Genomic DNA, 14,156 nt, shown 5'->3' on the forward strand with positions numbered 1-14,156 from the left:
TGGCTCAGTCAAAAGGATTTGTACACCGGTTTTGACTGACACGCATATGTGCGTGAAAAATAAAACGGAACAGACTAAGCAGACTCCTGACATTGTATTTAGTTATGCGTCTACATTTATATTTGTGTTGGCATTACTCCAATGCCATTCAGGTGTCTCATGTAAGCAATTTTTCCCCTGGGGTTAAACTGCTAATAAAAATTTGACGCTACAGTTGCCTGCTGCTTCATTTGTCTCTCACACAGAGTCATTGATTGAATCCTTTTCGGCTGTCACATATTGTGTTGTTCATGATTGGTATTTTCTTTCCGGTTAACGTGCGTCTAAATGATATTTTTCCCAAATGCTCTTTTTTAATGTGAATAACTCACACTATGTTGTCTTCCATTGAGAGCATTCTGGACAGTTCCTCGAAATAGGAAGAAGTTGTTCAAGACATAATTTTCCAGCAAACAGTGGAGACAGATAATAGCAGGGGTGCTCCATCGCTCTAAATTTGCATCAAATTGTTCTTTATTAATATGTACTCGAAAAATTTAGAGCAGTTGCTATTTCATTCTGCACTTCAATACTGCAACATGGCTCTTTTAGACATACATTTCATCAGAAATGCTCAAAGTATTGTGAATTGAAATAAAGAATTACCTTGAATGAATACTGTACATCGGAGAGCAAGAACAAGATAGATGTTCATAAAAAAAACAGTTAAAAAAATGGAAGGTGATCAATATTTGTATGTTTTCGCTCAATAACTGTCTTAACAACTCTTCACTTATAAATTATTACCATAAAAAAGTGACAACAACATAGAAACGATAAAACAGGACAGGGAGGATAATTCTGGTGACTTATAGGTAATCACGTGGCAAATCAAAGAAATGTGCAGTTAAATCCAAGGAAAAGCAGTAGACAGGTGGGGGAGGACAAGAGGTATTTTGTCTCATTGTCTCCCAAGATCAATGTGTTAAATGATATCAATTTCGGCTCCTTGTCAATTCAATTAGGCAGGAGTGAGAGGCACAATTACCGTCCAATGTGGTTACACTGTCTGTGGAACACTTTAAAAGGAAGCCAAGCTGATAACGAGGGGGTGAGGAAGTGTTTGTGAGAGCCTGGGGTGGCATTTGATAATAGTGCTAACATGTTGGTCAGGTTACCGGCAGATAGTCGGAAGCTAGATGCTCATTAAGATACGCTGAGCTCCCTGGTTTGTTGCACCATGAATGGCTATGTTTTCACTTCCTCTCATTAAGTGGACATTAAGGAGGCACATCGGTGGACCAGGATGTTTGATTACGTAACACTCTCAAATAATACATAGTAAGGCCTTATTATTATCATTTGGGGCTTTAAAACGGGGATTTAATATGTTTAACAACAGGACTTCGGCATTTCAAAAGCACATTCATTTCTAATGGCCAGGGGAAAAAATAAAACACCACAGATAACACTGTTCAAACAAACGTCATCATTATCATTGTCTTTTAACGTACTTTCTCTCTCTCTCTGTCTGCCTCTCTCTCTATACAAAGTATCGATAACGTTGCTACTTTCTGGAATGCTGCTGTCACATAGAGTTAATACAGTCGAGAATGGCATTGCTTGAGGTGCCTTGTGGTACTTGCGTATGTTTAATGGCAAATGCCTATTTGCTTCCTGCTCTCATTACACAGCCTCGTGCTTTGACTGCGGGCCTGTCATTGGTGATTAGCATCTTTATGGTCAAGCAGGTTTTGGATGTGATCCAAAGTGGAACTTATCAAAAGTTGAAATGCAGTATCAACAATTGTAACTGTTTAAGATCAGAAGGTGCGACCTATGTGGGTGTTAGAGGCCTGAAGTTGTAGAAAATGATGTATTTTTTTATTCTTTATTGACATGTCAAATAATATACAGTAAAGTCTCGTTATATCGATATTCAAGGGAGTCCGAAAAATATCGATATAACCGGGACTATCGATATACCCGACCCTGTTCGCATGTAATTTTCTCCGTGCGTGCATAGACATAGTATCGATATAACCGGGACTATCGATATATCCGATATCGATATAACGAGACTTTACTGTAGTTTGTTACTTTCATTCTTGCACAGGAAAAAAGCTCATTGTTTATTTACTTATTTAACTTTAAATTGCAAAATGTGGAGAATTCTTTACAAGTAACTGATGCATTTTATTGTACAGTGTTAATACATACACACCCATATTCACAGGGAACTCCTTATTTACACTGAAATAAAGCTGATGATCACATAGCAAATTGCCCATTCATTCATTGCTCTTCAAACAAATGGTGTAAAGTTCTAGTGTCACTTCAACAGGTACATAACAGTCCACACCTCCATTGTATTTTTTTACAGCATGGTTGTCATTTGTTGTCCTTCTCGTGTCATTATAGGATAACTACAAATCCATTTTGACCTTAAATGTGAGCGAAGCATTTCTCCATCCGGAGTACATATCTATTTGCAGTCTACCTGAGGAAAAAGCCCCTACTCACTCTCTAGAGATTATATCACTTGCATAATGTTTGCTGAAAAATTGTGAAATGGCATGAATGAATATGAGATGCAGGTTCCACGGAAACGACATCCATATAACATAGATAGGGAAGCCGTTAAATGGTGCTGGAATAGAGCCATAGCCCTTAAGTGGATATGTTCAAGAGAATTAGGAGGAATGGAGGAAATGCCAGGTTATCAGTGCAAAAGCAGAGAATGAATTATGAAAAAAAGTCTCGTCCTGTAGCAGCAGCAGCATGGCCAGCGAGAGTGTCGTTGCCTACAGTCTCCCTGAACTGAATAGCAAGTAGTTTGCGAGGGAGGGACTGAAGGAAGAGGAGCTGGGTAGAAGAGACATGAGAGGTGCAGAAATGGGGAGGTTGGGAATAAGGTGGAGTTGGTGAGAAAATGAGAGTGGTGTGATATCTGTGAGAAAAGATCTGTGGTAGAGAAAAAGAGTCAATGGGGTGAGAAGAGGTTCTGAGTATCATTGATGTACTTTCGTTAGACTGCAGAGGAAGAAAGGCTATTTATCACACACACTTTGTCTCGGCTCCTACACGTGCCATTGGGGCTGGGATGAGTTGTGTTTTATTTCCTTTAAAGGAAATCATGTTTCTGTTTCAAGTGGAACATCACGGAAGATGGATAAAACAACGAAGCAGTTAATCCAAAATATGGATCTGTTCTTAATGCTGGGAGACCTATTTCATCACAATTCTGTCTTCGTTCGGTTGCATCATTCCAATTTCGCCGAACAGTGGATCAGAACTAACAAAGGGCTGACTTGAGGGATTACTTTAAGGACAGGCATAGGTACAAGCAGGTTTTCATTGTGAGGTTTTGGCTACAAAGGTTAACTGACCGATTGTAGTCTGTTGACTCACCATACCAGCACCCTTCAAACCCTTCAAACATAAAATAGAACAATCAAGATCAAGCACGAGAGGTGTGTGTGTGTGTGTGTGTGTGTGTGTGTGTGTGTGTGTGTGTGTGTGTGTGTGTGTGTGTGTGTGTGTGTGTGTGTGTGTGTGTGTGTGTGTGTTTGGCAGAGATGGGGTGGCACATTTTATGCCTAATTAATTATTTGTGGTATTCATGAAGCATACAGCGAAGCCGTAAACAGAAAATGTGCAGTGCAAAAAGAATGACAGATTGTAAAGATAGTCAAAAACTAAGTACAGTAAAGCCTCGTTATATCGATATCGGATATATCGATAGTCCCGGTTATATCGATACTATTTCTATGCACGCACGGAGAAAATTACATGCAAACAGGGTCGGATATATCGATAGTCCCGGTTATATCGATATTTTTTCGGACTCCCTTGAATATCGATATAACGAGACTTTACTGTATATCATCAACCTTCCAAGTGTTTAACAGACTTCTCCATGGGGGAACCGCAACCGACTGTGTGTGTGTCAATATGTGTGTTACTGGCCAACAGGCAAGCGAACGGGTGTTAGATGATTGTCGTCATTTTTTTTTTAACATTCAAAGTGTGACAAAGAATGGAAGCAACATCATCCACACTGTTATTGCATGGTTATAATTTCAATATCCCACTGTCCTCAGCTTGTTGAGTGCAGAATGTGCAACAACTACGGACATTAAAATAAATGAGCAAACATATTATTTACTATATACCATATTTATTCAAGTATAACGCGCATTCGTGTATAACGCGCACCCCTAATTTTCAATAATAATAAAAAAAAAAAAAAAAAAAAAAAAAAAAAAAAAAAAAAAAAAAAAAATCGGTATGATTTTTTTTTTTCACTTTTTCTCGGCTCAGCCCAAGCATTGTGATAAAAACCGACGTCTCCGGACAAGTTCTGTCCATAATTTGTAAAATGGCTTCAAATGACTTCTACTGGGCATATTTTAATAAGATTCCACCGCATATAGCTATATTTTACATTTTAAGACTCGCCGCCTAACATTCAGGAAGTCTTGTTTTTGAGTTGGTGACGAGTCCGTACGTGACGTCAGAAAAGGACCGCCTCCTCACCGTAAAAAAGACGCATTGTAGCGGTGGGACTTTCTGAAAATCCCCAGTTTCGAGCTGATTTGTGGCAGATTTTGGACACCTTTGACTAAAAATATGAGCCTACGTGTTTTTGGTATATTAGATGCTATAAAACGTTTTTCTGATGTCAGTTAGGAAACAAAAAAAATGGTGTCGGTTGTCCTTTAAATCATCACAAAGATGTACTATTTTTTAGGCAGCGAATCCATCTTTTTTAGTTAAGGTGATGAAACAATTGCAAGATGTACCATTTGATGCGCTGTCAGAATCAGGGTGGGGTACGGTTCACACTTTGTTCACCCTCATATTGAACAAATCTGTCTCATCATATCTGACCACAAACCCTGATTTTAACAATTTACTACGATACTGATGCTTGTACTGCAGCTGAAATGAGTTATTTATGATTTAGAAGGGCCTCATACAGTGAAGGAATACGTCAAATTGTGAAACACTGAGTAAAAATGAACTGTGTGTGTGTGTGTGTGTGTGTGTGTGTGTGTGTGTGTGTGTGTGTGTGTGTGTGTGTGTGTGTGTGTGTGTGTGTGTGTGTGTGTGTGTGTGTGTGTGTGTGTGTGTGTGTGTGTCCACCACTATGGTTTGGTTATTGAATGAGAACTATCAATTCCAATTGCACTGGATATATATTTTTTTCACTATGAAATGATTTTGAAGGGGATTCAATTAAAAGATGGATATTCTTGTTGAAGTCCAGATACATTTGAAACTTTCAAGATGAAGGGTTTAGTGCGGAAAGCATGAAACATAAGTCATCCTTGAACTTTGCCTCCATCCTCTTCATAATCCAAGGCGTGGGGACTTGCCTCACACAAGGATTCCTAATTATTGAGATGCATAAGGCAAAAATGTCAAGAATTCCAAGCCTAGATCACAGACTCAATTCGGGTCGTCATCACTTCAACAAGAGTTAGTCGTAGATTCATGGACTCTTATTCTTCAGTCATCAAGCTTTTGAATGAAGGGGCAATGCTGCTTTGGACAATGACGTTCTAAAATTGGACTTGTTGGTTTTCAGGTGACTTATTAAGTCATTGTTGAACAAGATAACAACAAAACGTGTTTGGAAAAAGAAGAAAACGCATAGGTTATGTCTTAGGTAATTTGGGAAGGTAGACCATTGACACAAAAGAAGACAGAAACTGCCTTGAACTGCCTGGCAGGAGATCGAAAGGAAGGCAGAAGAGGAGGTTTATTGATGTTGTCAAAGAGCATATGTAGGTAGCTGGTGTGAGAGAAGAAGATCCACAAAACTGGGTTCGATGGAGGACACTGATTCGCTATGGTGACCCCTGAAGGGAAAAGCCAAAAGTAAAAGAAGAAGAAGACCATTGACAAAAAAAGAAAATAACACATTGAAGCTGAACAGTAGATATATGTTACAGACACCTCAAAAACTGAAATGTCATCTTGTGTTATTGGATATGTCAGCACTACTACTAGTGCTACTACTACTACTAATAATAATAATAATTAATAATAATAATAATAATAATAATAATCTCAACCCGGAATAACTCAAATAGATAGAAAGCTAGCTAACTAGCTAATGGATTCACAGCTATATAGCTACAAGCGAGCTAGATAATAGATAGCCACTTAGATAGCCAGCTAGATAGACAATAGATAGCTAATAGATAGCAAATAGCTAGCCAGCTAGGTAGCCAGCTAAGTAGCCAGCTACCTAGCCACTAGACCTCATTAAATACATCAAAGTGGTAACTGTGTCCATTTTACTTTTTGATAGCCTTTTTCGCATAATTTTTACGGGCTAGTATGATGGTGTCACCAGAAACATATCGTTGTTCAATTGCAGTTGAACACATTGAAAGTCAGGCTGGGATACTAATGGCTTGTGGTGTGTTTGACAAAGCTATGTATAAAATTGAATACTATTACCTGCGGGCACATACTATTCTCAGACAAATCCCTGCACACAAATACTTTAATAGAAATACTGGCAGGTGTAGAAGCCAACTCTTGTTTTAGTTTAAAAAGGATGTTTGACACTCAGAGCGTGACTCCTCTTTGCTGTGACATGGCTAAATCACTGTCTGCTCTTTTGTCTCCAGGGGCTCACCTTGCTTTGGACATACTGAAGCCCAAAGCAATTCAGACAGCCATCCAACCTCTGTGTGACTCACTGTTCATGCACACATTCAAGGGAGAGGGGCCAATGAGTATTTAGCTGGCTGAACTCTCTGTGAACTTTCTGCTGAAAATCAGTCTCTCTTTTTTTAATGCAGTGGATATAAATATCACCTCAAATGCATTGTGGCATAACTATTCTTTTTTAATGTTAACAAAAACATGTCTCTTTGTTCAGTTTATTATTCCCGTCTTTCGACAGGAGCATATGGACCCACCATCAATGTCTCAAAACTATAGCGATGGATCTCCACGACTTGTCTGTTCTGGAACAATAATGACGCATACAGAGGGAAAATGTGCATTGAAAATCATCACAAAAACATCAGTGTACCATGGGAATTTCCCTACAGTCAAATATTCTCTTCAAAAACAGATTATATCGCTATAGCTGCAATGTTATCCAAATGTTGCTGGTTGAGCACAAGAAAACACCATGGCCTAGTGGCACATCTGCCGCACAGTTCTTAAGTTAGGGTTTCAAATCCTGGCTGCGATGGACTTTAATGGCGACAAGTGCTACAGAAAATGAATAGAAGGAGCTATTGTACTCTCAATCATAGTTACAGTCAATTCACGACAGTGAACATTCCAACTCAAGTCAGCCCTTTGTCCATTGGTAGAAACCTCAATCTGTTAGAGGTTGAGGTCCCTTGTGTATACAGAACCATATCTACCAACATCACTGACAGCCACACTTTTACAAATATCTCCACAACAATCCTTTCACAGCAGCCCATCGACATTATCTCTGAAATGGATGGGGCAATTACTCATCATCCACATTGTTTTGTTGGGCTCACACAGTCTAATAGATTCAATAAATGAGTTCAATAATGGGTTTGTAATCACAAATGCATTTTTGTTGTTGTTGTCTTTTTAGAATAAAATTTGCTCAATGAATTGACTGTGTGTGTTGAAGTGTGTGTGTGCATTTGTGTATGTGTGTGTATACACAAACTTATTTTGGTGAGTCATTATGTAGTAGTCATATTTTATTTTAGTATAGTCATATTTTTAATTATAACTTTGATAGTCTGTCATGTCATAGCATCTCCAAGTATAATAAACTCAGTGAGAACAATAGGTCAAGTGCAAAATGCATAATGACATCAGCAATACAAATACTTGCAAAAATTCATAACATATTTCATCAATTAATTACAAAGAGGCCAATGAGTGTTTCCAATCAAAGATGTCCTGAGAACAAGTATCTAGATATGATGAAGTTATGAGGAGATGGGCCATCCCATGCATATTTTTTTGTCTTGTGCACTGGGGGTAGAGTGCAGCGTTCTTAATAACCTTAAAGGACAACCTCTGGACAAGTTGTGTCCATAATTTGTAAAATCACTTCAAATTACTTCTGAGCGTATTTTACAAAGATTCCACCGCATATAGCTATGTTTTACGTTTTAAGACTCGCGCTGAATATTCAGGAAGTCTTGTTTTCGAGTTGATGACGATGCCTGACATGACATCACGTCTGGAACGCCCCTGACAGAGATGGCGACACACAATGCATTTTGGGTACTTTGTTTCGTCTGAAAACTTTGCGTTGATCTGTGTTGATGGCGAAATTAGAAGGAAAACACACAAATAATGGGATGGTGAATTGTTGTGTGTTGCACCAAGACTACTATTTGATACTAGTTGACACAAATTCCCAGCAGACATATCAGCACATTTCCAACGGAGCTTGGGCGCCATCTTGTGCATTTTCTGGGACACTACATGCTGTCTTTGATGGCACAAATTGATATAGGAGGACCCCTTTAATCGATTGCAAACATTATGCTTTCCTCTTCAGAACTATCATATTAACAACTGGATGAGTAAAAAGAAAGCATCTTCTCCGAATCTGAAGCCATTGTTTTGATTCTAGAGCAAGGCAAGACGTCCTGGCGTGATGTCACGAACAAGGTTGCAGGACCTTCTGAAACTCGGCATCTACAAGGTCATTTTGGGACACTTTGAGTCATTTTCATTGGTGATTTGCATTTGGCAAAAAATATCAGCCTCCGTGTTTTAGGTATTTTAGATGCTATAAAACGTTTTTTCTGATGTCAGTTAGGAAAAAAAAAGTGATGTCGGTTGTCCCTTAAACTGTATATTCAATTACACATCAAAATCTTTTGTCACTGAATGTGCACCACTAAAAAGAATTTAGATTACATTCACTGTATGAAAAATACTTCACAATTGGAACTCATACAGCTGTTCACGAACATTAATTGGCCCAGTGCGGGAAGGTGGTGTGTGAGAGAGAGAAATAGAGAGAGAGAGAGAGAGAGAGAGAGAGAGAGAGAGAGAGAGAGAGAGAGAGAGAGAGAGAGAGAGAGAGAGAGAGAGAGAGAGAGAGAGAGAGAGAGAGAGAGAGAGAGAGAGAATTTCAAATTTCATTACATAGTGGTGCTTGGTTTAAAACCTGCCTATTTGGAATATGTAAATTTCTTGGCCAGACAAAAAAAATACAGCAAGAGAATGTAAGGAGTTAAGAAGGAAGAGGTGAAGGAAGAGAAGAAGAGGAGGAGGGGAATAGCATGGCCAAGTGAGTGAGCAATAAAGGGAGATAGACAGAGAGGGAGAGAGAGAGAGACAGAGAGAGAGAGAGGGAGAGAGATAGAGAGAAGGAAGGAAGGAGTGAGGCGAGGCGAGAGATCCATCCAAATTGTGAGTGGCTTACGACGCTCAGTGAGCAGTCTGTGTTTCTGCATGCACTGTCAGTGTACCGGTCCGCTGCGAGGGATTGCGCGCTTCTTGTCCATCCATATTTACCACCCCTGCTTGCCTACCAGCACTAACCTTCAGCACCCTCTTCCAGTCGGCTGAAAAATCACTCGGAGAACAAGAGAAAGAGAGAGTGTCACCTGCGTACCGTGAAGGATGCAAGAGGGGCTGGTGCGATTTTTCTCTTTTTTGAATCGAGATGAACAACTAACATGGAATATTGTCACATACGAATACAGTGAACTGATTTCACTTCTTTATTTTATTTGATTATTTCTTTATTTTCTCACAAGCATCAACCACTTAAAGCATGATTCACCGCCGGGACGGATTTAAACCTTGCAAGTTAACGATTGCTTCCAGAGATGGGCGATGATAAATATCCTTGCAGACCTGCTGAAACTAAACCAAGTAGGGGAGGAGAAAAAAAATGATATTTTAAACAATGTACTCTTATCCTCAAGATCATTGCAGCAGAGGACTGCGGAGAAGCTGAGGAGACTGAGCTTAAGCACGCAGACTGGGGAACTTGCGCTCTTTACCATTTCCCCACTTGGATTCCTTCTCTTTCTATCTCTTTCACTTGAGGAGAACTAAGACATTGTAAGCCTGCCAAGGATCTGCTGTCCACTGAAAGGAGAGCGGGGAGGGGTTGATGGTGAATTTGTATCACAGTGGGGTCCTTTTTAGATCCGCACATAATTAGTGTCGGGGCACAAAGCAAGACGCTGAATGGAGATTGTCAGCTCCTGGATAGGGGTGAGTAGGAATCTTTTCAGAAAAGATCAATCCACGAGGACATTTTTGTTTTCATCGATCCTCTCCACCGTTTAATCTATACCATAAACGAAGAGACTTTGTCTTTTGCATTTTGGACACGGATTTTCTTTGCGGACTCAATGGGAAAAAAACAAATCCCGTATTAAGCTAAAATACATACAAGAGGACTGGGAGAGGGAGTGTGAAGCCAACGAAAAAAGAAAAAAAAAAACGTCAAATATGATGAGTGACATGTGATGTGGTGAGTGGACAAACGATATCCAGAGTGAATGGACATTTGCTTGGTCAAATCCCTGGATATTTATGCTGATGGATTTCCTTTTAATTGGACTGTATTTAAAGTGGCCAGTGAAGAAGCCCCCTGGGCTGTTCCTGTGTTCATTGGGTATCTTTTTAAGACTGGTTCCCATGGTGGAAGGGGTCTGTCCAAGGCTGTGCCGCTGCGACAGCAAGCTGCTGTACTGTGAGGGCTTGAACCTCACTGACATTCCCCAAAATCTAAGCAGTGCCATGGGCTTGTCCATGAGAGAGAACAACTTGACTGAGCTCCGTGAAGGACAACTGGCTGGTCTGTCACAGCTCACCTGGCTCTACCTTGACCACAACAACATTGACATTGTGGAGGAAACGGCATTTGACAAGCTAAGACGAGTCAAGGAATTAGATCTGAGCAGCAACCGAATTGAGAGTGTGCCAAATGGTACCTTTAGGCCCCTCCCAAACTTGCGCATCCTGGACATCTCGTACAACAGGCTGCAAGCCCTTGAGCCTGACTTGTTCCATGGCCTTAGAAAGCTCACCAATCTGCATTTGCGCTACAACGCTCTCAAATTTGTGCCAGTACGGATTTTCCAAGACTGCCGCAGCATGCAGTTTCTCGACTTGGGATACAACCAACTGCAAAGCCTGGCACGCAACTCATTCGCCGGACTTTTCAAGTTGACAGAGTTGCATCTTGAGCACAACGAGCTGGTGAAAGTCAACCTCGCCCATTTCCCTCGCCTAATCTCTTTGCGTACCCTGTATATGCACAACAATCGCGCAACTATTGTCGTCAATACCCTGGACTGGACATGGCATTTCTTGGATAAGATTGACTTATCCGCCAATGAAATTGAGTACATTGAGCCACATGTTTTTGAAGGTGCACCCAACCTTAAAGTATTAATGCTCGACTCAAATCGGCTGACTTCTATAGATCAGCGCATCTTGGACTCGTGGTCCTCCCTGAACAGCATTACCCTGGGAGGGAATGACTGGGAGTGCAGCCGCAACGTTTGTGCCTTGGCCTCGTGGCTGAGTGCCTTTCGGGGCCAACGCGACAATTCACTGCTCTGTTCAAGCCCAGACACGGCACAAGGTGAGGATGTCCTGGATGCTGTCTACGCGTTTCAGCTCTGCGAAGATCCCCCACTGGAAGTTACCTCAGCGGGTCTGTATGCCTCCACAAGGGACCTGGCCCAAGGAGGCTCCGTGTACCTTGGCCCATTTACACCCAACCCTTACGATAGTGAGGGCGGTGAAGTGGTCACCAGTTCTTTCACCGTCACAGTGGGACATGATGACCTGGAGAGTACCATGCAGATCCACAAGGTTGTGACTGGCACGATGGCGCTCATCTTTTCCTTCCTCATCATTGTGCTAATGTTATATGTGTCGTGGAAGTGCTTTCCAGCCGGAATAAGACAGTTGAGGCAGTGCTTCAGCAGTCAGCGTCGTAAACAGAAGCAGAAGCAAAATATGCAGCAGATGGCTACAATTTCCACACCGGAGTACTATGTTGACTATAAGCCCAACCATATTGAGGGAGCTCTGGTAATCATAAATGAATACGGCTCCTGTACTTGCCAACAGCAGCCTTCTCGAGAATGTGAGGTGTGACCGGGGTTGACCGCACGTTGTCACCCTCATTAATTGACCATCGGCTATGTTTTTTGAGACACACTGGAACAGAAGGATTCAATGTACTGTATATTTTGGCCACATTTTACGCAGCTTCTCACTGTGATACGGAATGAGTTTGCTTCATGCAGCCCATCATTTTGCTGTGGATTTCCTGCTGTTTCTTTACTGATTTGAGGCTACAAAGCAAAATGGGCTTCTGGCTTTGGGAACTGTCAACACTGAGAGGAATACATTAGAAGCTGTGCACATTTTTTAAAATATTTGTTCCCATGACTGATGGATATTTTAGCTTTAATGTGTCTTTCTACTAAAGGACATGCAGTTCAGCTGTGGACACACACCCACACATACGCACACATGCACACACATACACACACACACAGACACACACACACACAAAATGAACTTATAAAAATAATTTAACACACTAAAACATATTTAAGTTGGATTAAAATTTTAAAGAGACTGCTGTGTAAAAAATGTTAAAAGAAGTGCAACTGTGGATACAACTGAAGAAATTTCTATTGTAAATGCAAAAAAAAAGTTGAAATAAATGACTTGCTATATTCACAGTGAAATAATTTGTACGTGAGACTTACGAGAAAGGATGGGTGACCACTGCGCTTGGGAAGTCGTACCTCTGCAATCCTTTGATCCCCACCCCCACCCAAAAAATGCAAAACTAGCTCACCAACTATATATGAAAAGGGAAGAGAGATATTTTCATCCGAAATGTAATGTCTATGATCTCCATTTGACTCAATTTATCCTTGGTTTATGATTCACTGTGTTGGTTCACAAGCAGTGCCATTTGACCGTCTTTTGCTTTAAAATAACTTGATCAGGTGAATACGTTTTGATCAGTTGGCACATGTTCATGTGATATTATCTGTGTATCATCAAAGTAAAACAAGCAGACTGTCAAATATATATATATATATATCTGTCACTCATTGCTTCTTACTTTTTTGGAGGGGAGGGAAGGCAGGGCTTTCACCGGTGGTGTTACTAAATCAAGCACAGAAACTATCATATAATGCAGACGTATAAATAATCATGATGCATAGAGACTTGAAATGTGTATACACACACACACACACACACACACACACACACACACACACACACACACACACACACACACACACACACACACACACATATATATATATATATATATATATATATATATATATATATATTTTTATATATATATATATATATATATATATATATATATATACACACACACATACTTATTTTTTGTCATGTACAGATGTTGTGTTTCCTTTGTCTTTTGACACGAGCTGCTGTATTTTGTGGGAGGAGGCATAAACTGTAAGATGGAGATGGAGGATCTTAATGGCTGCAGAGAGAGGGAACAGACTGCTCTCTAGTGTGCATATATTCACAGAGAGTGGAAGCCTTTTGCCGGTTCTACACTAAATTCTGACCCTCAGCTCCCACATCAGCGGAATCATACTGACGGCAATGAATTTTGTGGAGGGAAAACAAATGCTACATCTTTTTGTGTTTTTTTTTTTATACATAAATTAAAATTGTGTTTACAAAGTGTTATTAAGCAGGAATAAAACAAACCAACCAACATACAGTTTCTCAGAATTCACAAAAAAAACAAACAAAAACATTGATGCGTGACCTTTGGATAAGCAAGGCCATTGGGGATAAAAAATAACATATAATATCAGTTGCTTGAAACGTTTGGAATATTTGGCTGGGATTCGAAAAATACTTTTATATATAGTATTATTTGAAAGAGGGCTGTTATGCCTGTCTGTAAATTGGTGAAATTACAAATATTTTCAAGATCCATATAATGATTTGCAACTCAAACCAAGTCTACATTCAAACATTATGTCCATTTGCTTTGTATGACTGTACATTATTATAGCTCTGTATATATATATATATCTGACGGAAGGAAAACATATTTTGGATCGCGATATCCAATACTTCACAAACCATTCCAAGTTTTCAACTAATGAAATTTCAATCCATACTAATGTTGAGGGGGTGAA

General features: G+C 40.0%; 2 protein-coding genes across 2 annotated transcripts in view; one reads left to right on the forward strand and one right to left on the reverse strand.

Moving 5' to 3' along the window:
• Positions 1–14,156, reverse strand: part of ctnna2 (catenin alpha 2) — a 178,538-nt gene that overhangs the window by 73,085 nt on the left and 91,297 nt on the right. The gene's annotated exons all lie outside the window — the stretch shown is intronic.
• lrrtm1 (leucine rich repeat transmembrane neuronal 1) lies at positions 9,292–13,162 on the forward strand. Its single transcript, XM_089006995.1, has one exon. The coding sequence runs from the start codon at positions 10,516–10,518 to the stop codon at positions 12,091–12,093; it is 1,578 nt and encodes a 525-aa protein (XP_088863121.1). The 5' UTR covers positions 9,292–10,515; the 3' UTR covers positions 12,094–13,162.

The sequence above is a fragment of the Hippocampus bargibanti genome, linkage group LG10, assembly GCF_051943395.1.
Source record: "Hippocampus bargibanti isolate YZ-2025 linkage group LG10, ASM5194339v1, whole genome shotgun sequence".
Taxonomy (NCBI): Eukaryota; Metazoa; Chordata; class Actinopteri; order Syngnathiformes; family Syngnathidae; genus Hippocampus; species Hippocampus bargibanti.

Coding starts and splice junctions, on each gene's coding strand:
- lrrtm1 (XM_089006995.1), top strand. CDS start 10,516: ATGCTGATGGATTTCCTTTTAATTGGACTGTATTTAAAGTGGCCAGTG.